Source organism: Octopus bimaculoides, chromosome 2 (assembly GCF_046866305.1).
Source record: "Octopus bimaculoides isolate indiv1 chromosome 2, ASM4686630v1, whole genome shotgun sequence".
Classification (NCBI taxonomy): domain Eukaryota; kingdom Metazoa; phylum Mollusca; class Cephalopoda; order Octopoda; family Octopodidae; genus Octopus; species Octopus bimaculoides.
In genome coordinates this window covers 105195639-105223512 of record NC_142929.1, presented here as the reverse complement: position 1 = coordinate 105223512, position 27874 = coordinate 105195639, and the positions used below count along the sequence as shown (strand labels likewise).

Genomic DNA, 27874 nt, shown 5'->3' with positions numbered 1-27874 from the left:
CTCCACAGACACGTGTACCCTTAACGTAGTTCTCAGGGATATTCAGCGTGACACAGTGTGACAAGGCTGACCCTTTGAATTACAGGTACAACAGAAACAGGAAGAAAGAGTGAGAGAAAGTTGTGGTGAAAGAGTACAGCAGGGTTCGCCACCATCCCCTGCCGGAGCCTCATGGAGCTTTAGGTGTTTTCGCTCAATAAACACTCACAAGGCCCGGTCTGGAAATCGAAACCGCGATCCTATGACTGCGAGTCCGCTGCCCTAACCACTGGATACAAATAGTGTTTTATTGAGAGGGAAAGTTGCAGATTATTTTTCGTTATCGAAGAACAATGAGCAGTAAAAGTTATTTTATATTCCACAGTAGGCAACGAGGGTTGTTGAGTGTGCAAAAAAGAATATAAGATTTATGGAATGGAGTAGAAAAAATCTGGGCTACATATGCTTCATGGCAAGTGGAACCTCAGAAGTGGTAAAATCCATTGCGCCTCCACATACAAACATATAGACACACACATAAACACACATACTTCCATACTTACACACACACATGCATACATCTTTATATATGTGCATGTGTGTGTGTATGTATGACAAGGTACTGAAAAGTTACTGGCTTTAAGAATATCATGAAAGGCCTGGCTGGAGATCCAGCAATCTGAGTTCTTTTACAGGGCTTAGAAAAACTGAAGGACCGCTGTAATAAGAGTGTGAATCTGAGAGGGGAATATGTTGAATAAAATCGTAATTGATCCTCTTGTATTTACTGTTACTTAAAGCCAGGAACTTTTCAGCACCACCTCACATGCATGTACACACACACACACATACACACACACACACACACACACATGCACATTACACAAACATATTCACATATGCACACATAAAACACACACACATTTTATTGAATTCAAACTATTTCAAGTAAATTTTTAAAGTAATTGAAATTCTGTGCAATTTGAAATCATAAAATATATTTGCTATTTTAAAATAATCAGATATTTTTTGCTTTTAATTTGTTTCATAGCAACCATATCACCAAGGCAGCAAAGATTCCTGGGAGTTCCTCTCAGACACTGACATGGTAATTATTGCAGTCTAATGACCTGGTTGTTTCAATGAATACACCAATACTCACACACACACACACATACGCTCACACACACACATACACACACAAACACACACAAATACACACACACACACACACCTGCATGCATGCACACACACACACACACATACACATACTCTCTCTCTCTCACATACACACACACACAAATATATAGATACACATAAATACACACAGACAGTTATTTTATGATATTCAAATCATTTATCATTTCATATAAATGTTTAAAAGTGATTTAAGCTATGCATAATTTTAAATCATTGAATATACTCAGAGAAAAAAAACTTCCTCTTCTTTATATATATATATATGCATGTATGTAAATAATAATAATAGTATTTTATAAGCTTAAAGCTTATAAGTAATCACCACACAATGACTAAAGAAAATAGTATAATAATGGGGTGTATAAGCCCTCGATGGATAAAAATAGGTTTTCTTATATGTGCGGGACACAAACCCGCACCACTTTGTTTTCGTGACAAGAATGCTACCATTACACTAGCATACCAACCTGCTTCACTCCGTCAGATTTAAGAACTATGATTAGTTCATAGTGTTGTATTTGTAAACAAACTTTCATGTGCTTTTACTGTGAAGGTTTTTTAAAGCAGCGTTGATTTTTACAATTCTGTAAATAATAAAAATAGTATTTTATAAGCTTAAATCTTATAAGTGATCACCGCACAATGACTAAAGAAAATAGTCTAATAATGGGGCATATAAGCCCTTGACGGAAAAATAGATAAAAATCGATGCTGCTCAAAAATATAAATGCAAGATCCAGGGATCAAGGCGTAGGAAGAAAGTTAGCTTCAAGCAATCCATAGTAAATATAAAGAAACAACATTTAGGAACAATAGTGTTTTATTGAGAGGGAAAGTTGCAGATTATTTTTCGTTATCGAAGAACAATGAGCAGTAAAAGTTATTTTATATTCCACAGTAGGCAACGAGGGTTGTTGAGTGTGCAAAAAAGAATATAAGATTTATGGAATGGAGTAGAAAAAATCTGGGCTACATATGCTTCATGGCAAGTGGAACCTCAGAAGTGGTAAAATCCAAGCGGGGTATATTCCGCTAGCTACTCTTCAGGCCAAGGATATCTTGATTAGATTAAAGGTTACATTGTCACAATGAGGTACATGTTGATGCAAAGAAGATTCTATCAGAATGTGTGAAGGGTACAGTATGAGAGGGGTATATAAATGTAGGGAGAAATAAGTATTAGAAGAAGGGAAGAAAGACGAAAAAATATAAGGGAGTGAGAGGTGACACACCATTTCGAGCGTGGCCGTCATCAGTACCTGCCTGACTGGCCCTCGTGCCGGTGGCACATAAAAGCACCCACTACACTCTCGGAGTGGTTGGCGTTAGGAAGGGCATCCAGCTGTAGAAACTCTGCCAAATCAGACTGGAGCCTGGTGTCGCCTTCTGGTCCACCAGTCCTCAGTCAATCGTCCAACCCATGCTAGCATGGAAAGCGGACGTTAAACGACGATGATGAGAGGAAGGAGAAATTGGGCTAGGTCAGTTGACTAGTAGTAGATAATATAGCAGTTTTGGCTGAATCATAGAATTTAGTAGTGGGATTGGTACTTGAAGGAAAGATAAATTGGAAGGGAGAGGGTGAGAAAATATTTTGGCAGGAGAAAGAAAGTGTGTATGAATAAAGCAAGGTAGGGTGAGGAACTTAAGCCGGACTAGCAGGTTGTTGGTAATCAAAGGCAGAAACTAGCAGGGGAATGATAGAAAACCAATTTTTAAAAATGTATGAAGTGATGGAAGTGTATGTAGGTATATGTATCTGTAAGCTTATGGATGGAAGGTGTAGGAGGGGGAGCTGAAATAAAAGGAAAGAAAAATATTTTGGAAAATAAGTAAAAATATGGAGAGAATTTTGTAATTGATGATCCAAGAATTAAAAGGGGAGAAAGATATTGTTGGTTTAATACAAAGTGGTAGTGAGGGTGGATGAGTGGAAAAAAAATATATATATATATGAGAGTTAAGGGGAGACAAGAGCAGGGTGGGGTTGTAATTACTTGTATTTTGAGAATAGATTTAGTGCCCGATGCTTGCAGGTAAATATACTTCTGTGTTCATTGAGACAGTCTATGGATTGCAAAATAGCCATGAAGTCACATTTGTTGTTATATCCATTGTAAGGTTTGGTGTGGTTGACTATGGACCATTTGAGAGGGTAAGGGGTTGAATCAAGCGTTAGTTTACTGATAAATTGAGATAACAATATACTCTTTTACTTGTTTCAGTCATTTGACTGCGGCCATGCTGGAGCACCGCCTTTATTCTTTGGAAGCCTAGTACTTACTCTATCGGTCTCTTTTGCCGAACTGCTAAGTTACAGGATGTAAACACACCACCATCAGTTGTCAAGCGATGTTGTGGGGACAAACACAAACACACAAACATACACACACACACACACACACACATATATATATACATATATATATACATATATATATACATATATATATATACAGGCTTCTTTCAGTTTCATCTAGCAAAGCCACTCACAAGGCTTTGGTTGGTCTGAGGCTATAGTAGAAGACACCTGCCTAAGTTGCCATGCAGTGGGAATGAACCTGGAACCATGTAATTGGTAAGCAAGCTACTTACCACACAACCACTCCTGCGCCTGTTAGATTGTATTTGGGATTTGAAGCTAGAGTAGTGATTGCTCACCCTAACTTTGAAGGTGGTGCTACATGAGCCGATGTAAATGTAGTTACAGTTGTTAGTTGATACTGTGCACTTATAAACTATGTTTTTAGTGAGACAGTGGTTATCTAAAGGACAGGAGGTTGAATGTCTGAAGCTACATAGATTTGTAAGGGGCATTCCAGATGAGCTCATGACGGTATTGTTATTTAGTGAGGAATCGGTGTTCGGTTTGTTATTATAGTTGGTGCTAAGATTATCATTTGATAAGGAGTTGAGGGTGGTGTTGTTGAGTTGTATGGTATGATAATTATTGTGTTTGGTGGTATCCTCTGGGATGTTCTCTATTATGACACCAATATCCACCTCCAGAACCCTATCTCCACCCAGGTAACCCTCTAATCAGATTAACCCATTACCTCCCATAATTCTATTAACTGGAATTTTTTTATGAAACTTTGATTTCTAGCATAAGACAGCCTTAGAAACACGCTGGAAGGATCAAAATAACATTTCAAAATAACATTTCGAAATAACATTTTAAATAGAAATAAGCGAGATATTGGGTGAAAAATTAGCAAACCTCATTTGAATATCAGAGAAATATACCTAGTAGATATAGCAAAAAGGTTAGATATGTGTAAATATTGACAGATAATTACGAAATTTGTTATTTTTAAGTGATCTCATATGAGATCACTGGTAGGTAATGGGTTAAACAAACTAGAACCCATGACGTATATATACATTGATAAAAACCTACAACGCTCTCTCTCTCTCTCTCTTTTTCTCATTCATTGCAAATACCTTCTCTCCTTTTTCCAGCCTACTTGCATTCATTTCTTTGTTACTTCCATCCTTCAATCTAATTTACATTAGCTTTTATTGTCATAGAAATATTGTTATTGCAATTAAAATTTTAAAGTATTTTGCTATGATCAGTAAAAGTAAGACTTACTATGTTGTTTCAATCTAAAATTTTTTTGTTTCTGTTTATTTTATAGAAAAGCCGAAGTGGCACGCCATTCAAAGAGTTCCTCTCAGACACAGAAATGGTAATTTTTATTGTGGATATATTCTCTTTGGTTTCAATAGATAGCAAAGGGAACAGTCACACATATGCATGCATGCTATACATACATACATGCATGCATGCTATACATACATACATGCATGCATGCATACATACATGCATGCATACATAATACATACATACATACATACATGCATACATACATACATACATACATGCATACATACCTACATACATACATACTATACATACATACATACATACATACATACATACATACATACTATACATACATACATGCATGCATACATGCATACATACATACAAACATACATTCATTCATTCATTCATTCATTCATATTAATAGCATACAACCCAAAGATCAACACAAAGATGTAGCACATGTGAAGTAGATTTTGAAAGTAACCAGAAGTTAACTGTTAAACAATGTTAAGTGATGACAGTCTTATCAGTTACAACATCATTCCCATGACCCCTTGTTTTGCCTACTATAAAACGCCCCAACAACACACCACACTTTGTTTCAAGAAGGATTGAGATAGGGGGGGGGGTAATTTTATTTGGATTTGACAGATTGAGTATGCTATGTATTCATACTCTTAAATATTTTTTTCCAACAGTTCTGTACATTTCATTTTGGTACAATTTGTGAAAGCTATTTTAATTCTGTGCTGTAGAGTCCTTGAAAGGTATTTGCTAATAATGTGACATGTCCTGATGTTGTTACAGTTGCATTCTAGTAACTGTTGCGATCTCTATATATTTAGTTATAGAGTGATATTTCAGCTGTTGTGTTTTGCAAGGAAGTGTATTTAACTTTTACCTTATTCTTATTGAATAATGTTTCTCAGCTGTACATACTTTAAACTGAAAATTCTGTCCATATATAAACATATGAACAAATACTCATTAAAAGACTTTTTTAATTACTAATAGGATACTCATTACATCCATACTAAACTTGGAATAGTGATAGAATGAATCATCAGCTTCAAATTAATAAATAATCCCTACTACTTGTATTGTGCATTCTTTCTTCTGTTTTCAGTTTGTGTGTCACACTTTCCAAATAGTTCCTTGTTGGAAAAGTGTTACATACAAAACTCAAAGCCCTTGAGAAACTCCAGGTATTCTCATCTAACAATATTTTCAGTTTTTGAAGATGCTATCAATATCTTCAACAGATTTCAGAGCTATATTGGAATGTAGGTACAACTCCTGCTTTATACATCATAAGTTTTTTCTTTTTTTTTTTTTGTCAGTTCATGTCATCACAATAACTGAATCTCCTTAACAATATCTGTGATAGATGACCATAGATTATTTTAGTTGTACTGAAAAAACTTATGTCAAGCCTGTCAGCCAGATTTTGGCTTTAATCCTATTAACAATTTTTTTCATTGTACATGTTTGTTTCTAAACTGCAGCCTCTGATTTTGACAAACTTTCTTTTTGTGCTCATTATTCTACTAGTTTTAGGAAGCTTGGAAAGTTGCTTTATTTCTGTTGATCAGTTGCTTGATCTAGGAGTTGTTCTTGGTAAACCAGTTTTAAGAGTATTCTCACTGTAAAGTCCAAGGAGTACTGACAAACTGCATAGATGCTTGCATTTAGAGTAAACTATGTGTTTTCGACATTATAACAATATCTCAGGTTTATGGATGATATTTCATCAATTAGGCACTGCAGATTATACAGAAACATAGTATTGACTTTTCACTAGCATGACTTCTGCAATAGATATCGTTTCTGAATTGAATTGCCATGTTAGAGTGTATTAGTTGATGGTCCATCTGACAATCATCATCTCCCTTTATGATATACTCTAGGTGTGGGCCTATACAATGGCGTAGCCAATCATATACAAGTGGTTTAATGGCAGATGCTGTCAGGAACATTTATATCTGTTTGCCTATCAGATCAGAATATCGGTGATTACTAAGTTATGCTTTTTGTATGTAGTTAAGAGCAGATGCCATTTCACTCAACCTTTCTATTAAAAGAAAACAAATGTCAACATTTATAGCATAGTAAATAATGAAGCAAAAACACTGGTGTTTTAATTAGCTATACAAAGCCACCTCACTCCATGTAAACAATACATCACATTAAAGAATCATAAAAACAACTACCCATCCAACCCTAACTGCAAATTAGTAATTCTCATCTTCCCTAGAATGAACTATGTGCATAGCTAGCAGACAATCTGAGTTTATAAACTTTAAAAAAATTAGGAAAACCATGGATTGCAACTGCACTATAATCATGTAGTTTAACAATATATAAAACAATACTGGTGTAGAGTTATCTGATTTGACGTAATAGATTTTTAGTCATCCCTTTTTAAACATGTTATGAAAATCTTAAAATTTGGGAAATAAGTGGTTCTTATTTTTCAGTGACTTTTTCTCTATCATGAAGCATGCAAATGAACTCTTTGACATGCCTATGGAATATGCAGAAGTTTCTGAAATAAACAATATATCTTAAAGAAACTCAAAAATATGTGTTCTAAGATAAATCAATCTGGTGTCACTTACTCCTTTCAACAAGTGAGTTGAACTGAACACTGCAAACCAACAAAATTCTGGTTAATTATAGAATGTTCCAGTTTCTTACAGTAATGAGTTATATCATCCATTATGCAATGTAAACATCATCTTTTCAGCATTCTGATAAAACCACTAAATTCTTAAGACTATGGTAATTATTATTTTGTATTTTATAAACCTGTGGTACATTACAGTTTATGTTGATAACATATAAGTTTGAAACTCCATCAATCATTTCAGCCCAACAAAGGAATCTTCCATTACCCTCCTCATCTAGTTCTCTGTGAAGATCCATGTCAACTTATGGAAGCACACAGCAATGTAATCCTCTTCACAAAAATGACTTCTCTGACCCAGTCAACTGACCCAATACCCTCACTACAAATATCTCAATTGTGATGGAAAGCAACTATAAATAATAATCACTTCCTTTATCATGTTAAGTTTCTTTCCCTTCTCTGTGATGACCAGCATGACTTCTATTGAAACAGATTTACATTTTACCTTTGGAGTAATATTAAACTCACAAATCCTAATGCATTGCTATTACAAGGTAAAAGGAAAATATGTACATATACAAATATACTACTTATGATAATATAATTATCACGAATTTAATAAATGAAATCAAGATTTATTAAGACCAAAAGACTGTGACCAAATAATTTAGAGAATCCTTATAGTAGTTGTCTGTGAAAAGCAGAATCCATTTGAAAAACATGACTTGGTTAAATTGTATTACATAAACTAAATTTCAATTTTTTTCTTTTTATTTTTTCAGGACAAACCTTCTAAAACATCAACAGCTAAAGTATTTATCTTTTCTTATTTTATTACATTGTTCAAAGAAATAAGTATTGTTTGTTAGCTATTTTCTTCCAAAGTTTAAATCTGCCAAATTATCTCTGAAGTCAGTGTCCAAGTTTTACACCTTATAGTTTTTCTAACTAAACTAAAACTACAATAGTCACAGAAATCCCTCTTTCTTACTTTATCTTTATGTTAAACATACCATTATGTTATTAGTATAGTGGAAATTGTATTTTCATAGCAAGAAAATTTGTGAATATATACATACATTTTAGTATCTCAGTTACAGTCATCTCTTAGTCTTGAGGACTTCCACAAAAGTAATGTTGTTGCCTTCAACATCAATCAGTAAAGCTTTTGGCTTCTCTTGGAAAGGTGCATATGGGTTTCATTCCTCTAGCATCACTTGGCTTATCAAAATAGTCAATCAAATGATGGCAGATAAAGTAGTTTGATGAGTGAGTTGAACTACTGGTGGTCAAAAGATGTGTGTGTGTGTGTACAGATGTACTTATTGTCATGTGTATGTTCATGAAAGTGTGTGTATACGTGTACATAAGGCTTAAAGTTATATATTATAATTCATGTTTATAATTTTGATCGTATTGTTTAATTCTATCCTTTACATCTGAGTAAACTTGAATCCATTCTTTGTAGGTAACTTCATCACTTTTACTTCAGTGTAAAAGTATGGATAGTCAAAAAGGAGCTCAAGTAAAACAGGTATGGGCACTGTTGCAATCCATTCATTTCTTATGAGTCAATTATCACATCTAAGTTGGGGATTATCCAGGATATTGCTGAGACAGAAGAGTATCTGAAGTGGTGGGATCAGTGCTTGGCTGAACTTGATATCAATCACTAAAGATTATGTCTCACTTTTTTGCTGAACATAGGCACTCATTCTTTTGTTTGACTTTGGTAATGCTGATGAGTTTAGTTTTTAATTTTACTCTTTAGTTTATTGAATAAGGTGCAAGGTAACACATTGGACTGAGGTTAAAGAGGGGAGATAATCAATGAGATTTCTGAAATTGTAAAACAAGGTGAGAGTAGAAATTAGAGGCAGAGAAGAAAATTAGATGAATAATAAAGATGTTAGAAAATGGAGAAACAGGATAACATATTTTGAGAGTGAGGATGGAAATAAGGTCCGACTATATGAGTACATATGCCCTGGTGCATCATCACAACTATCTCTCTCTTTCTCTCACACTCTCTTACTCTTGCTCCCTGTTACTGTCACTTTCTCTCATTCTCCCTCTCTCTCCATTTCTTTCTCTCCCTCTGACTGTAGTAGCCATTTATCTCTTCAACAGCAAGACACCTGTTTTTGTCCCTCTATAAATTAACCTCTCATCACTTGGCACAAAGCCACCTCCTTCAATACCACTTCTGAGAAGAATGCTTTTTACATGGGTGCTTTTTATGTGACACCAGTGCTGGTGCCATGTAAAAAGCACCCCGTCTACTCTGTAAAGTGGTTGGTGCTAGAAAGGGTATCAAGCTATAAAAACCATGCCTAAGCAGGAAATGGAATTTGGTGCAGTCCCCAGGCTTACCAGCTCCTGTAAAACCATCCAACTCATGTCAGCATGGAACATGGATGCTAAATGATGGTGATGATGATATTGTAACACCATAGAATGATAGAAATTTAGACCTTCTTTGTGCTTTCATTTACACTAATGTTTGATTAAAATACACTCTGATTTGTTTTGAGATCATATATATCTCTATGTTAAATTTTCCTTAATCTCAAGTTACTTGTGCATTGAACCCATGACCTGGTTTCATGGCTTTGGAGCCATTTAAGTTTAGGGAAAGACATAGTGCTAGATATAAAAAAATAAGCCATTTGGGGCTAGAAATAAAACAGAAAAACATGAAATTCTTCAAGTGTCTTTTGCAAAATCTGTGATGAGCCCAAATGACAAAATCTGTGATGAGCCCAAGTGACAAAATCTGTTATGAACCCAAGTGATGCTGATGACCTGGAGTCGCCTCTGATATATATATATATAAGTCAAGTTAATCTTTTCAAATATATATATATCTTTTATCTTTTACTGGTTTCAGCCCAGGACTGTGGTCATGCTGGTGTAGTCACTTGGTGTTGTTTCCAGTATTGTTTTTGCTGAAGTAGCGAGTTGGACAGAGCTGCTCTCCTTTGTGTCTCCTGCTGCGATGTGGATTCATCTGGTATCTCAGATAGAAACCTGTCCAGACGTTTCTTGAAAACTTCCACATCAACACCAGGTTGCCTGACAGGATGTTGAACAATTGTGGGCCCTTGAAACCCAGTACTATTGCAGTACTCTGTCCTTATTTTAGATGGGAAAGACAGGATCTTTGGTATGATGCAGTGCCGTCCAATTTGAGGATTAGTATAGCTATCAGTTCCAAAACTGGGAGCTAAACCCTCTAAGATCTTCCAAATATATATATCACCACATATCTCTTTCACCTTCTTTCCAGGGAATAGAGACTCAGCTCATTCAGCCTTTCCCAGTAGGGAGACCATAATTGGGATTAGTAGTCCAAGCGACTGAGAACAGAAGTCATCCGTAGGAGTAGCAGGGCCTCCCTCTTCCTGGTTCTGAATATCCTCAAAATCCATCCAGCCACTCACCTGCAGTGTTGCCATCTTGGTAATATGCACATGGAATATATATATAAATATATATATATATATATATATATATATATATATATATATATATATATATATATATATATATATATATATGTATGTATGTATGTATGTATATAGATAGATAGATAAAGCTAGCTCCTCTATGCTGATGACCTTGCACTAATTGCGGAGTCACTTTCAGAACTAGAGGAGAAGTTTCAGGTGTGGAAGCAAGGACTAGAATCAAAGGGCCTTAGAGTCAACCTAGCTAAAACCAAAATCCTAATAAGTAGGAAGGTAGATAAAACACAAACCCCTTCAGGTAGATGGCCCTGCTCAGTATGTAGAAAAGGAGTAGGTAGTAACTCTATAAAATGTACCCGGTGCAAGCTATGGACACATAAGAGGTGCAGCAATATCAAAGGCAGGTTAACTAGGAAGTTAGTTTTTGTATGTGGAAGATGTTCAGGTGCAATAAACACTGTAAACAAACAGGAAACAACTTCTATCTCATTCCAGGGAGAAAAACTAGAGGTAGTCGATAGCTTCCGCTATCTGGGTGACCAAGTTAGTAGTAGGGGTGGGTGCGCTGAAAGTGTAGCTGCTAGAATAAGAATAGCCTGGGCAAAGTTTAGAGAGCTCTTACCTCTGCTGGCGACAAAGGGACTCTCACTCAGAGTAAAAAGCAGACTGTATGACGCATGTGTACGAACAGCCATGCTACATGGCAGTGAAACATGGGCTGTAACTGCTGAGGACATGCGTAAGCTCGCAAGGAATGAAGCCAGTATGCTCCGTTGGATGTGTAATGTCAGTGTGCATACCCGTCAGAGTGTAAGTATCTTGAGAGAAAAGCTGAACATAAGAAGCATCAGTTGTAGTGTGCAAGAGAGACGATTGTGCTGGTATGGACATGTGGTGAGAATGGATGAGGATAGCTGCGTGAAAAAGTGCCACACCCTAACAGTTGAGGGAACCCATAGAAGAGGTAGGAAGACCTGGGCTGAGGTGGTGAGGCAAGGCCTTCGAACATTGGGCCTCACCGAGGAGATGACTACTTTTCCGAGACCTTTGGAAATGTGCTGTGCGTGAGAAGACCCGGCAAGCCAAGTGAGATCGTTGCCAGTGCCCCTGGACTGGCTCTTGTGCAGGTGGCACATAAGATGCACCATTTTGAGCGTGACCGTTGCTAGTACCACCTGACTGGCCTTCATAGGATTTTCAAGCGAGATCATTGCCAGTGCCCTTGGACTGGCTTTTGTGCGGGTGGCACATAAAAGACACCATTTTGAGCGTGGCCGTTGCCAGTACCACCTGACTGGCCTTCGTGCAGGTGTCACGTAAAAGCACCCACTACACTCTCTGAGTGGTTGGCGTTAGGAAGGGCATCCAGCTGTAGAAACTCTGCCAAATTAGATTGGAGCCTGGTGTTGCCATCCGGTTTCACCAGTCCTCAGTCAAATCGTCCAGCCCATGCTAGCATGGAAAGCGGACGTTAAACGATGATGATGATGATGATGATGATGATATATATATGTTTTATTAAGATATATATTTAGTATGGGATCACATTGTAAGCATATGATACATTAACAGAATATATCCCTTTCTTTCTTCAAAATAACTACTATTCAACATTTGAAAAGATCCAACCCTGTAAAGTTGCTAAGCTAGTGTTTTCAAATGAAATTATTCAACTGTATTATAGTTGGATGACACCTGCTGCAATAGAAAAAAGCAATAAGTTGACACTAGAAGACACACAGTGTAGAGAATGTAAAAAAAGTAAAAGATTTGGAATGTGGGAAACAAATCAGGTATCAGGCATAGGTAGTATTATATAATGTGTTACAATGATAGTAAAGTTCTGATTTTGTATACCGTTTAGCCCATATCAGTATGTACAACCAATTGAAGAAGTATGTTTAAAAATGATTTTTCAGAGTGAAATATAAAAGAGTAAATTTCGTTTACAGGCATTTCAAAAGAAAATTGAATTTATGGAGAAATTTAACAAGGAAAAAATGGCTTTACAAATGCAGAACCTAAAACTTCAAAATGACATGGATAAGGTATTTCAATGAAGATGTAGGGTTAAACTTGGTGGGGATTCAGTATCAATTATATTTTCATAAACATGATGGGGATTCCGTATCAATTATATTATACATAATTATATTATTTTATAATTTTTTTTTTAGTTTGTAATGTCTGTTTGACAATAAGTAATAATGTAAGTATTATTACATATATAACACACATGTATATGATACATATATGATACAAAAGAAAGACAAAAAAATGGGGCGAAAGAAAAGAAAGAAAAAACATCAATGCAGCACCAGGAGTTTCAGATGGTCACACACCACAAGGTTTGACGGAGCCTACTGAAGCAAGCCAGCATGTTCACAGCATTACCATGAGCAATGGTGAGGCTAAGGCATTGGAAAAGCTAAGCACCCTCACAGGCATCATCTGACACCTTAGTGAGGGGAGTTGCCAACGATGACAAGAACTTCACCATTAATGGCCCAGTCCTTCTGAATTTCTCAAACGCCTCAGGCTCGAAGAGATAGTTCACTGCCAGGTCCCAATACTACAGAGTTTTGTTTCATTTGGCTATGGAAGCAGTGACCCTCCCATTTACCACAGTATCCAGGATAAGGGAAGGAACAAAAGAGTCACAGACCTTGGTGTCCCAGATGAAGCACCTCCCTATTATCCAGGGATAATCTGGTTTCTTTCCATCTGGTCTCTTCCCATCTGGTCTCTTCCCATCACTTTTGGATAATCCTGCCAGCTCCAGAACTGAGGGGATATTCATCCAAGCCTTTGGATTTAGGTTTGTGTATAATGAAATCACTATTCATTTAATTCAGAGCAGCAAGCTGTCAGAAATGTTAACACATCAGAAATATTAGTAGCATTTCATTCAGAAATTTCCAACAACAATGTTAATAACATTTCTTTTAGCTCTTTACGTTTTGACTTTGAATTCCACCAAGGTAGTCTTTGCCTTTTGTCCTTTCAGGGTTGATAAAATAGGTATCAGTTCAGCACAGGGGTCTATGTAATTGACTAAACCCCTCTCTCTAAAATTGCTAGTTTGTGCCAAAATTTGAGATCATTGTTTATTTAATTTGCCAAGAGATGGAATGACAAAATTCTTAGAATGTTGGAGAAAATGCCTTACAGTATTTCTTCTGGCTGTTTGTTTCAGGTTTGAATCTCATTAAGGTCAATTGTGCCTTTCAAATTCTTAATGATAATAAAACAGAGTACTGGTCAAGTATTGGTACCAATACAATTGATTATTCCTTTCCCCAAAATTTCAGGCCTGGTACCTGTAATAGATATGTTCTTGTCTGATTTGGAAGTTAGGGAAATAAATGCAATGCTTCTACTGAGAAATGAAAATGGGAGTTTTCTACCATTCTATGATGTTTACACATTTTTACATACCAAAAATAAGTATATTTATAATAACTAGTGGGACCGACCCATGAATATTTCACAAAATTAATGGTAAACTTATAAGATTATTCAATTAAACCTTGGGAGAGGCATTATGCTGATAGATTGCAAGAGTGCAATGAAATGATTTAACAAAAAACTATATACTGTTTATAAATTAATAAAGGACTGAACCAGTGCGTGTGTTTATTACCGGCATAATGCCTCTCCCAAGGTTTAATTGTATTTCTTTCAATACACGTATCCACATCAAGAATCTTGCACACCAAATACACATACGAAATATAAGATTATTTCTGAAAACTTAATCCAAAAAACCTGATAGCATAGCCTGTGTTCTGTCTGTATCAAAAGATAGTCACTCATCTGCTAATCATTGAAAAGTGAAGGAAATTGGAATATGATGACTACATAATGCACTTTATATATATATATACACTTTATATACTTTATGCACAATTTTATAGACCTAATACACAACACTCTCCCGCTTTCCCTCTCACTCTTTGCCTTACCCTCTTTTTCTCTCACCTTTTTTTCGCTCTTCACCTTTCCCTTCAACTAATCACATGAAAGCATTACAGACGGGCTAAGTAACCTCCTCTTCCCATATCTCCCTCCCTCTCCTCCCACATACCTCTCCCTCCCTCTCCTCCCACATACCTCTCCCTCCCCCTCCTACATCCCCTTTCTTTCTCTCTCTCACTCTTTCTTTCTTGCACTCTTTCTCTCTCCCTCTCTTTCTCTTTCTCTCTCTCCCTCTCTTTCTCTTTCTCTCTCTCCCTCTCTTTCTCTATCTCCCTCTCTTTCTCTCTCTCTCCCCTCTCTCGCTCTCTCTACTCTCTCTTTCTCTCCCCTTCTCCTCCTTGCCTCTCTCTTCTCCCCCCTCTCCCTCCCTACCTCCCTTTTCAATCCTTAGACCATTCTGTGCATACTTTTAATAAACAGTGTTTATCCCTTTGTGTTCCCAATTTATCCATTTCTTTATTCTCCTTCTCTTGATATTTCTTCACTATTTCACTAATATGTAACAAGAGATAGAAATTGAAGTTAGCCAGAGAATTTTAACCAATCAAAATAGTGTTTTGCTATAAATTCAAACAAAACATACCCAAATGAAGTTAATAACCCATTGAATAACTTTCTGTTTTATCTCCTTTTCAATATAATTCTATCCACATCTAAGATATGCTCCAGCCACTGGCCTACATACATGTTGTCACCTTTCTCTGTCTTTTCTACTGCTACTATAAATGGTCATGGAGGCGCAATGGCCCAGTGGTTAGGGCAGCGGACTCGCGGTCATAAGATCGCGGTTTCGATTCCCAAACCAGGCGTTGTGAGTGTTTATTGAGCGAAAACACCTAAAGCTCCATGAGGCTCCGGCAGGGGATGGTGGCGAACCCTGCTGTACTCTTCCACCACAACTTTCTCTCACTTTTACTTCCTGTTTCTGTTGTGCCTGTAATTCAAAGGGTCAGCCTTGTCACACTCTGTATCACGCTGAATATCCCTGAGAACTACGTTAAGGGTACACGTGTCTGTGGACTGCTCAGCCACTTGCATGTTAATCTCACGAGCAGGCTGTTCCGTTGATCGGATCAACTGGAAGCCTCGTAGTCGTAAGCGACAGAGTGCCAACAAACAACAATAAATGGTCACTGCTCCCTGCAAGCTGGCTAGGCTAGTCTCAGTCACTCTTAGCTCACTTTTCTCGTCTTCCCCTAATCTACCATATTTTGTTTAACATCCCTGCACCATGCATAAAACCCAATTCTTCATCCTCAGAACATTGACACTCTCTAACTTTCTCCCTATATTTCCATGCAAGTGTTGTCTTGTGATAGTTTATGTAAAATGTTAATGATGTCAACTGTGCCAATCCCTTGAAGGCATTTCAAAAGCTATAAGCACTTCTTCCCTCAGACCCAGCAATTAAAAAGTAATTTTTACGAAGTAAATAACTTTATTTTATTTTTAGCTTATTGAACAAAACAAGGATCTTTTTCGGAAAATTAGAGTCCTGGAACAAAGTCGCATGATTGAACCAAGAAAAAAATATAAAATTATAAAGGAGTGGTACGTTTCATTCTTTAACTTCATTAGCATGAAAAATTATTTAAATTTTCTTGGAGTAGCTGTGTGGTAAGTAGCTTGCTCACCAATGACATGGTCCTGGGTTCAGTCCCACTGCATGGCACCTTGGGCAAGTGTCTTCTACTATAGCCTCGAGCTAACCAAAGCCTTGTGAGTGAATTTGGTAGACGGAAACTAAAAGAAACCCATCGTATATATGTATATATATATATATGTTTGTATGTCTGTGTTTGTCCCCCCAGCATCGCTTGACAACCGATGCTGGTGTGTTAAGGTCCCCGTAACTTAGTGGTTCGGCAAAAGAAACCGATAGAATAAGTACTAGGTTTACTAGAATAAGTCCTGGGGTTGATTTACTCGACTAAAGGCAGTGCTCCAGCATGGCCGCAGTCAAATGACTGAAACAAATAAAAGAGTAGAGTTGTTTTCTTTATTTTTCACATTACTGTTAATTGTGAAGTTCTGTCAATTTAGGAGAATATGAGTGGTTGTTTGTGATCATTGGTATGGTTAATATAATAATTAGCAGTTAGTGTATCATTGAAGATACAATCATGGACAGAAAGTTCTGTAATCACTCAGACCTTATAATGAAGAGTTTATATGTAATGGGTAGTAAAGGATTATTAGAAGTGCAAGATTTAAAGAGATGGATTCATCAACAGGATGGCATAAAATTCTACTTTTATATATAATGGCTGTGTGGTAAGTAGCTTGCTTACCAACCACATGGTTCCGGGTTCAGTCCCACTGCGTGGCATCTTGGGCAAGTGTCTTCTGCTATAGCTTCGAGCCGACCAAAGCCTTGTGAGTGGATTTGGTAGACGGAAACTGAAAGAAGCCCGTCGTATATATGTATATATATATATATATGTGTGTGTGTGTGTGTGTGTGTCTGTGTTTGTCCCCTAGCATTGCTTGACAACCGATAGCAGTTCGACAAAAGAGACCAATAGAATAAGTACTAGGCTGACAAAGAATAAGTCCTGGGGTCGATTTGCTCAACTAAAGGTGGTGCTCCAGCATGGCCGCAGTCAAATGACTGAAACAAGTAAAAGAGATATACATACATCGATACATACAAGGGGGTACCCAACAGAAACCACAATTTTGCAATATTATTTTATTCACTTAGTTTTACATGTTTACACACTTTTATCACCTTCAAAGTTTTCTCCATTTGAAGCAATTTTCCACTATTCAGATGCATTTTCCACTTTTGAAAGCAGTCCTGGAACTCTTGCAAGGTGATGCCTTTTAACGCCTCCATTGTTTTTTTTTCTCCTCCTCTTTCACATCTACAAATTCCGTAGCACCAGCTTTTTGTCACCAGTGATGACCTTCGAAAAAAGATCTGGATCAACTTCCAACTGTTCTTTCAGTGCATGCATGCATACATGCATACATACATACATACATACATACATTTGTTGTTGTTGGCACTCCGTCGCTTATGACGTCGAGGGTTCCAGTTGATCCGATCAACGGAACAGCCTGCTCATGAAATTAACGTGCAAGTGGCTGAGCACTCCACAGACACATGTACCCTTAACGTAGTTCTCAGGGATATTCAGTGTGACACAGAGTGTGACAAGGCTGACCCTTTGAATTACAGGTACAACAGAAACAGGAAGTATGAGTGAGAGAAAGTTGTGGTGAAAGAGTACAGCAGGGTCAGCCACCATCCCCTGCCGGATGGTGGAGCTTTAGGTGTTTTTCGCTCAATAAACACTCACAACACCCGGTCTGGGAATCGAAACTGCGATCCTATGACCACGAGTCCGCTGCCCTAACCACTGGGCCATTGCGCCTCCACACATACATACATACATACATACATACATATGACACCTGAGAGTTTGCATTTTTGAGGTATTACTGCATTTATTCTTATTTACAATCAACTTTATTCATCTCTATAAAAGTCTCAGTACAAAGATTCCAACATCCTTTTACAATTTCTGAAGACTATCAATATGGAGAAGTAGTTCACAATGGCAAAGTAAAACAATCTGGTTTCTTCAGATAGATTAGGTTCTATTGCATCTGAAACTGTGGTGTGTGTCTTGTGGGACATGTTCTTCCACCAAAGTTTCAAGTTAAAATTCATATAAAATGATAATAAGTATATTTTTTATTGAATATAAAGTAATGAAATTTTAAACAATTCATAACAAAAAATTTCTTTTTTGAATACTCTTTTTCAGTACACTCACTGATGTACCGGATATGGGGTATAGCAAAACAAATTTCTATGAGAAAAAGATCCAAATTCTCCAACATAGGTATACTTGAGACTATTTTCTTAAGCTCAAAAGTTTCAGTTTAATTATATTTCCAGTATGACCATTATGAATTGGTACTTATCTGTTATTGGTATCTTGGGATTACAATATATTCCTTGGTGTGTGAAATATGCACTCAAGTTTTGATTCTTAGTTGAAATAACTTTACTAACAATTACTAATATACTTTAGAAAGATATGAATTCTATATACTACTTTCTAGAATCCAAGATTGTCACCAAATGAATTTAAGTAGCATATAGCAGCCTCTGCCTTAAGATACTGGCTTCAGCTTCCTTCACTCTGAGTTTAAATCCCACTGAGATCAACCTTGTCTTTCCTTCTCTGGTAGTCACTAGATAAAGTGTCAGTCCAGAACTGAATTTGATTCTTTTCTCTCTCTCTCTCTTTCTGAATTGTGCCTGTATTTCAGAGGTCGAACCTTGCAACATCATGTCATGCTGAGTGCATCAGTCTAAGAATTGTGTTAAGGGTACAGATAGCTGTGGAATACTCAGTTGTTAACACATTAATTTCACAAGTAAAAATATAGTTGGTTGAGAAAATGAGTGCTGATTGCTAAAATTGACAGAGAATTCACCACCCATATATGACCAATACACCAACCAAAGATTATTTTGTGGCATGTAACCCAGTACAATCTGATTCACAGCTAAGTGGTTGGTGACAAAATTGGTACCCTCTACCCAATTTATTACATGAGGAGGGTATATGGGTGCCAAATAGAATTTAAAATAGAATCTGTCAAAGGGCAGAAGAGCTTGCAGAGAAGCCAAAAGTAAACAATGGCTAGAGAGGAGATAGATACCACTAGGTATGCTGTGAATCTAGAATTTATAGGGCATTGTATATAATGATCATTGGGTGGAGTTGTTTATTTTAAAATATGTATTGGTATATTATTTTAAATTTGTATTGGTTGATATGTTGATGTTAAATAAATTCAACTAACTTCTCTTTCTTCTTCTGATGTATAGCTACAATGCCCTTAGGAATGAAATGTACACACGCCAGACTCTACAAAGACAGTCATGCATGATGCACCATGCAGGAATAACATATAAAGTAAGTTTTTCTCTTTATTTCATCCGTAACATTGTAAACTGTGGTAGTTAATTTGTGTGTTGAATATATCAGATTCTGTATTTTGTAAGAGCCTTTGACTCTCTTCATTAATTGTTGTAACTGGCTCCTTTAACAGGACAGTAATGTATTTACCAAGTTGATGGCTTATACCATTATCAATTGCACAATGCTTATTGTGTTCATGGTAAAAGCAAGTAACTCTCAACAGTTCAATGTATCTATCTCTAATAGGAATGTTGTTAAGGTACACTTCATTGCTATTGAGTCCAGAAGGATTGCAAATTTGACAAATATTTCATTATCTTATTATAGTGAGTTCAGATCTTAAATCCTTCTGCGAATCTGGTAAAATATCTAGAAACTTCTCCACTGTATTTAGTTTCTAAACACTTAGAACAAAATGTTGATGTTATTAGTGCTTCCCTTTGGCCTATAAAGTGTTAAGATTCAGCAGTATTGATTGACTTATACTTATAAAGATCTAGTTATCCATTTGCATTTAGGGAAACGACAATTCTTTTTTTCTTTTGATATATTACAAGAAAGGTAGAAGAAAACAGAAAAATCATAAGTTCACATCTCAGGACATATCAGGAAAGAACACTTTACTTCATATGCTTCATTTCCTGAGCTTATTATTCTATAAATGTTAATTATTCTTAATACATTAGTCAAAAGATTAGGAACAGAGCCCTGGACCATTACAAGCTCTCAGGCAGGTGAGATTGAAGTGGTTGATGCCCACCTAAGCTAAACATCTCTGCAAGTTTATGTATGTAGGAAAAACCAAGGACAGAAAGTGGTAACTGGGGTGATGGTCCAGATTCTTGCAACAAGGTGATCTTTGCCAAGGATATTCAAAAAGTATACTGTCATAAACTAATGTCCTAGCCAAGAAGATATTTATCTTTCACCCACTTTGAAGTGGTCAGAGTTAATTTCTTGTCTTATGAACAACTTCTTTTTTTATGGATTTTGAGGACATTTACTTTTTATATTTCTAGTGTCTAGTATTAAGTACTGTGGTGTTCAGGTGTATTTTAACCTGTCATTATGAACTTAAATCCTCCAATGACATATGTGTTAAAAGGGAGGTACTACTTCTTTTATGATATACAAAGAATGTCCAAAGAATTTCTTACTGAGTTATGGAAGCATTAAATTAATCAATTTATCGAAACAAAATGCCACACTTTATTGATTTCTTCTTTCTTTTTATTTAAATTCCAGATAACAAACCATCTTCCTGCCAAAGAGCAGCCTATGCAAGTCAAATTATGTGTAAGTAGTTTTGAAATTTCAGTTTAATATATAGTGATGCTTCTCTTCACAAAATGAATTAAGAATGAATCTATATATTTAAGGAACAGTTAAGTCTCAATATTTCATTTACCAATTACTTGAAAAATTGTATCAATACATACTTAATACTTTATAACACAGTTAAACATCTCCAGAATTTTGGGCAATGTACAAGGGTCAGCTGGAAAGTTCACAGGCTGACTAAAATACTCTCATAGGATGTGACCAAATGAGGTTTATTTTTCAACATAGTCTTTCTTGTGGTCCACACATTTCTTCCATTGGCGTTGAAGTATTTGGATCCCATTAGTGAAGAAGTTTTCATCTTGTTGATAAAAAAAGACATCAATAACAGACATGACATCATCACTGTGATACTGCTTCTTGGCCAAGTGTTTTTTCATATTGGGGAACAGATGATAGTCAGATGGGGCCAAATAGGGAAGGTGGTTAGCCAGTTCAAAGCCACAGTCATGCACAACAGCCATTGAAAGCAAGGATTTTTGTGCTGGAGCATTGTCCTCACGAAACAAAACCCTTTCATCAGCTCTCCTAGGCATTTGGTCTTGATAGCCCATTGTAACTGCCTCAGAAAATTGCCATAGTACTCTCCATTGATAGTGTGGCCCTTTTGAAGATAATCAATAAACACAATGCCTTTTGCATCCCCAAAAAACTGAGGCCAACACCTTCCATGACTTTAGCCTTCTTTGGAGTTGGTGAGGAGGTTTATTTCTATTGCATGGATTGTCTCTTTGTCTCTGACTCAAAGTGATGAAGCCAACCCTCATTCTGAGTTAGGAATAACTCAAGGAAACCAGCTGGAGTTGCCTCAAACAATGTCAGATTTTCACCTGTGATGTAATCAACCTGATGTGCTTTTGATCAGGTATCAGAAAACATGGCACCCACCAAGCAGAATATTCTCAACTCTCTCATGAGATATGCTAATAATATTGACTATTTGATTTATAGTCAAATGCTGTTATCCATCATCACCTTGTGGTGAACACAGTCAATGTTTTCCTTGGTGGTGGCAGTTGTAGGACGTCCATACCTTGAGTCATCTTCAAGACTGATGTTTCTCTTAATTCAGCTGCTCACTTTTCCACTGTTGACAAAACTGGAGCATCCTCCCCTAATATAGCAACCATGTCAGCATGAATGTCCAAGTACTTGATAACACTATGATGCCAAAATTTGTCCATTTTCAAGAGAAGTTACTACGAATTACTTTTGAAGTGTTCTTTACATGGAAAGAAACAATGCAGTTATTAATAAGAAAAGTTAAGATTAGTAAATGCCAAGTTTCACAACTCTAACATCACTCCTTCATAGTCAGCTTATGAACTTTTCAGCTTACCTTCATTTATAGTCTATTTAATTGAGTTCAGTACTAGAGTAGTACCTATTTTAATGGTCCCAGAAAGATGACTAAGTAAGAATTGAACTAAAAATTAAATACATGTATTTAATCCACCATTATATTGATTTTGCGATCCACTACCTTAATTGCCTCTTATTTTGACACAAGACCAGAAATTTTAGGGAAAGGTTAGTCAATTGAATTGATTCTATTTTTGACTGGTATTTTATGAGGACAGTTGCATTGTGTATGCAGGAGGACAGCTATGTAAAGAAGTGCTGAGCTTTAATTGTGGAGGGTACCCAGGAAGGTGGAGGCGCAATGGCCCAGTGGTTAGGGCAGCGGACTCGCGGTCATAAGATCGCGGTTTCGATTCCCAGACCGGGTGTTGTGAGTGTTTATTGAGCAAAAATACCTAAAGCTCCACAAGACTCCAGCAGGGGATGGTGGCGAACCCTGCTGTACTCTTCCACCACAACTTTCTCTCACTCTTACTTCCTGTTTCTGTTGTGCCTGTAATTCAAAGGGTCAGCCTTGTCACACTGTGTCACGCTGAATATCCCCGAGAACTACGTTAAGGGTACATGTGTCTGTGGAGTGCTCAGCTACTTGCACGTTAATTTCATGAGCAGGCTGTTCTGTTGATCAGATCAACTGGAACCCTCGGCGTCATAAGCGACGGAGTGCCAACAACAACAGCCCAGGAAGACATGAGATAAAATGGTGAGAAAGGATCTTTGGATGCTGGGCCTCACTGAGGAAATTTTAAGGGACCAGGAGATGTGGTGATTTGATAAGACATATCAAGCTAAGTAAAATCGCTGTCTTCCACACAGTCAGGCTTGTCCCATCAGATGCCAGTGCCACTTAAAAAGCACATGTGCTAGTGCTACATTAACGTACCCATGTCAGTGCTGTCACCGTGATGGTGACACATAAAAAGCACCCAGAGGGGCATCTAGCCATAGAAACAATGCCACAACAGACAAGACATTGAATGATGATGATGGTGATAATGGTGAAAGTATGAAAAGGTAAGTTAACCTCAGTGGGATTTGAACTTAGAACATAAATAGCCAGAATAAATACTGCAAAGCATTTTTGCCCACACTCTTTGCACAAGACCACAAATTTTCAGAGGAAGGATCCTTTCATTCACTTGAACTTATTACTTAACTGGTTCATATTTCATTGAGTAAAAAGGATGAAAGGAAAAGTCACCTTCAGTAGGAGACAAACTTAGAACTGTAAGGGATGTAACTAAATACGACAAACCATTTAGTTGATTACTCTGTCGATTCTACCTTCCACCAATAGTTGTTGTTGTTGTTGTTGTCGGTTACGATGTTGAGGGTTCCAGTTGATCCGATCAACGGAACAGCCTGCTTGTGAAATTAACGTGCAAGTGGCTGAGCACTCCACAGACACGTGTACCCTTAACGTAGTTCTCAGGGATATTCAGCGTGACACAGTGTGACAAGGCTGACCCTTTGAATTACAGGCACAATAGAAACAGGAAGTAAGAGTGAGAGAAAGTTGTGGTGGAAGATTACAGCAGGGTTCGCCACCATCCCCTGCCAGAGCCTCGTGGAGCTTTAGGTGTCTTTTGCTCAATAAACACTCACAATGCCCGGTCTGGGAATCGAAACCACGATCCTATAGCCGCGAGTCCGCTGCCCTAACCACTAGGCCATTGCACCTCCACTCCACCAATAGTAATCATTATTAATTGTTATGTTATTGTTTTTATCATTATCATCATTATGAAGGTGGTGAACTGGCAGAATCATTAGCATGCTGGACAAAATGCTTAACAACATTTTTTCCAGCTTAACATTCTGAGTTTAAATTCCTCCAAGGTTGACTTTGCTTTTCATCCTTTCGGCATTAATAACATAAATAACAGTTGACCACTGGATCAATGTAAACAACTTGACCCCTCTCCATAAATTTCAAGCCTTGTGTCTGTAGAATAAAGAATTATTATTGTCAACGTTAGTACTAGCACATTACTAAACGTGTTTTACTGAATTTACAGAGTCCAATAAACAGTTAAAAATCAAAAATGTATGCTTGTCCATACCACTGTCATCATCATTGTCTTCATTATCATCATCATCATCATCATTAACACTATTGAACATGGCATAAATATTAGCCAATACTCAAGAGGGTGAGTGTCGTGGATTTGAGTGGCGGTCCAACGATCACTTGAGTGAGTGTTGTGGATTCGAGTGGCAATCCAACGATCACTGGAGAGTTTTCTGAAAATCAGGGTTTTTATAACTACTCATACACGAATCATAGAACCGTAACCCCGTGAAAGACTTCTTCAATGAAGTTCAGAATTTGTATATGGGCAGTAATTTTTAACCAATGAGAAATCAATAATTTCTCACGTTCGGGCAAACGAACTTACATTCTCTCTCCGCCTCTAATGAGTTTGCTACAACACCATCATCATCATCATTGCTCCACCTCTCCCTATCAATTTAATGTCTGATTTCCATGCTCCTTTTAGATAGACCTTTACTGTGGATTTCCTTATTTATGAAGTTCTAGTTGAGCCACTTCACTGCACCAGATTCTTCATTAGCTTGACACTACTTCATATACTCTCTACTATCAACTTGTAGCACAGTTTTTTCCCAACATACACCATTCCTCCAAATTACATCTTCATGGATATGCAAATAATATGCCAAAGTAGTTTAAGAAAAATTGGAAATATGATTTAGCAGCAAACATAACTTCGATAAATTTGTTCTGTTTAACTTTATTATAAATGATATGTACTATTATTATTTACAGTCGACAGACATTACAAGTGATAAGGATGGCAATATAATACCAAATATCCATTATGAAGTACCACATGTTCCTTGCCCAAGTTTTGCAGAAATAGCTGCTGCTGATGCATGATATTGAAACGAATACAAAGTTAGACCTTTTCATCAATCTATTTATCTTATTTATCAAGTTAACATTCTGTTAAATATCCATGTTACTTCTTATCTATCTATCTATCTATCTATCTATCTGTCTGTCTGCCTGTCAGTCACTCTCTCTCTCTCTCTCTTTCTCTCTCTCTCTCTCTCTCTCTATATATATATATATATATATATATATACACACACACATGCACACACACACACATATATATATATATGCACTTATATATATATATATAGTTCTTTTTTAATGTTTGCTTTTATGTTCAATTATAATTAAAAAAATTTTATAGTAATCTGATGGGTTACTCTAAACTATTGTTTAGATAAAAATTGTATGGAAGCCTATCATGTGTGTGGGGGTGGGGGTGCCCACCACTACTTGGCAACAGGTGTTTGTTTACTTACTTAGCAGTATGGTAAAAGAGACTGATAGAATAAGAACCAGGCTTAAAAATAAATATTGAAGTCGATTTGTTTGACTAAAATCCATCAAGGCAGTGCTCCAGTATGGCTGCAGTCCAATGACTGAAGCAAGTAAAAGATAAAAGACAAATGTCAAGGAGCTGACCCTACACCCCTAACTTGCAACAAAAAAAAAAAAAAGAAAAAAGACCTAGAATCATAGAAGAAAATATCCTTACTTGTGTGATACATGTTTTACATGCTGGAGCATCACCTTAAGGGGATTTTAGCCAAAGAAATCAACCTGAGGACTTATTCTTTGTAAGTCTAGTACTTATTCTATTGGTCTCTTTCGTGAAGTGCTAAGTTATGGTGACGTAAACACACTAACATCAGTTGACAAGCGATGGTGGTGGTGGGGAGACAAGCACAGACACAAAGACACACACATAAATATATACATATATATATGTATCTTATATATATATATATATATATATATATAAATCCCATTCTGTCTGTCTGTTTTTTGTGCACTTATAACTCTTGAGTATTGTTCATCCAATCACGCTGAAATTTTAAACATGGATACATGAGAAAGCAAGGTATTCCGTAATCTAAAAAGATTTTCAAAATTGTCAGTTTCAAAGTGAGAATCGCTATTTTTGTAATCTTTTTGTCCTGTTTCTTCTGTCATCTTTTTCATTAACCGATGTTCTAAACAATTCATTTCTACGTTTTCACATTTTAATGACAGATATATGTAAATAAAGCTTGCTGTTTGTAAATACAGTCTCATTTTGTTTTAAATATTTGACCACAAACAACTATATTCATTTCTGTGTTTTCACACGTTTGTTAGCAACTAAAAAAATTGATATCACTCTGACTTTAATTAACTGTAATCAACCACAAGCATTCGCAGTTATATGTGTTCTTACGGCTGTTTTCTGTGCAATAAACTAGCTGACATGAAAAACTACTAGGAAAAGGCAGTTACTTTAAGTAAGCAAAAAAGTGAAAATAAAGCAAATATATAACTGGTGATTACTTAATTTTCTGAAGATATTCTCAACAAAATTCAATTGAAAGTAGAAAAGACGAATTGATTGCTTATAAAATGTGAAAAATTTGGGGGTTTACATCTAAAACTTTACCTAACGTTTCTCATCCAACTTAAAAAAATAAGCAGTGTTGTTCAATTTTGAGATAAAATTGATTTGCAAAGAACATGCCTTATGTTATTTTATTTCACATTGTGTTATTTCACTCCTGAATTTCAACTCTTTTTGTGTAAGTTTTTGAGAGAAGAGAGACTTCCCTAAGCATTTTTGCATCTTTGTTGAGTAGCAGTTTCTGTTTGCCTGTCCATCGGGTGATTAAAACTTACATTTATATTTTCATTTGAAACCAATGTTACTTATCCCATAGTTCTTACCACTACGCCAGGGAAAAGCGAAATAAAATATGTAAAGTAACAGTCGTCAAATTCAAAAACCAAAGAACAGTTTATTGCTTAAATATCACTTGCAATATTCACTTTGGAGATAAAATAGCGTTCAGTCTGACGTATAGGTATCAATATGAGGTATGTAATATGGAAGAGTACATTGTGCTTATCCTCATGTGAAAGTGTTTGAGAGCAAAAAGTTTAAGGTTAATTATGATGTCCAATTCCACTGGAAGTTGTATATATTGTGGGCTGAACACCTTTCCTTCATTTTATTGGCCTCATGACAATTTTGGAAAGGTTCACTGTGTTAAGATACACTATCAATCAATTTTCCTTCTTTAGAAGAAACAGTCAAGAGTTTTAACGTCTCAGGAATCTTTAATGTCCAAACCAAAAGTAACAACCCCATACAATTACCAAACATCTCCACAACTTAACACCGTCCAAGTTAACCCTCTTCACTTATACAAACCGTCTAGTGGACAGGGGACGTTTGCTAGTGTATATAGGAGTGGCTGTGTGGTAAGTAGCTTGCTTACCAACCACATGATTCCGGGTTCAGTCCCA

At 36.6% G+C, this 27874-nt stretch overlaps 1 protein-coding gene across 17 annotated transcripts in view; it reads left to right on the top strand.

Annotated features, from left to right (window-relative positions):
• The window catches only part of LOC106884052 (uncharacterized), a 177652-nt gene that overhangs the window by 148822 nt on the left and 956 nt on the right, over positions 1–27874 (top strand). For 16 of the 17 annotated variants that reach the window (XM_089347361.1, XM_089347362.1, XM_089347364.1 and 13 more), the window contains 10 exons: positions 1031–1087; positions 4821–4871; positions 8204–8233; positions 8890–8955; positions 12844–12939; positions 16323–16420; positions 18646–18723; positions 19722–19809; positions 21061–21111; positions 25310–25438. In XM_089347361.1, coding sequence (XP_089203487.1) covers positions 1031–1087; positions 4821–4871; positions 8204–8233; positions 8890–8955; positions 12844–12939; positions 16323–16420; positions 18646–18723; positions 19722–19809; positions 21061–21111; positions 25310–25420 — 726 coding nt within the window. In that variant the 3' untranslated portion in view covers positions 25421–25438. The remainder of the gene's footprint in view (positions 1–1030; positions 1088–4820; positions 4872–8203; positions 8234–8889; positions 8956–12843; positions 12940–16322; positions 16421–18645; positions 18724–19721; positions 19810–21060; positions 21112–25309; positions 25439–27874) is intronic. The other variant, XM_089347370.1, reaches the window with a different exon arrangement.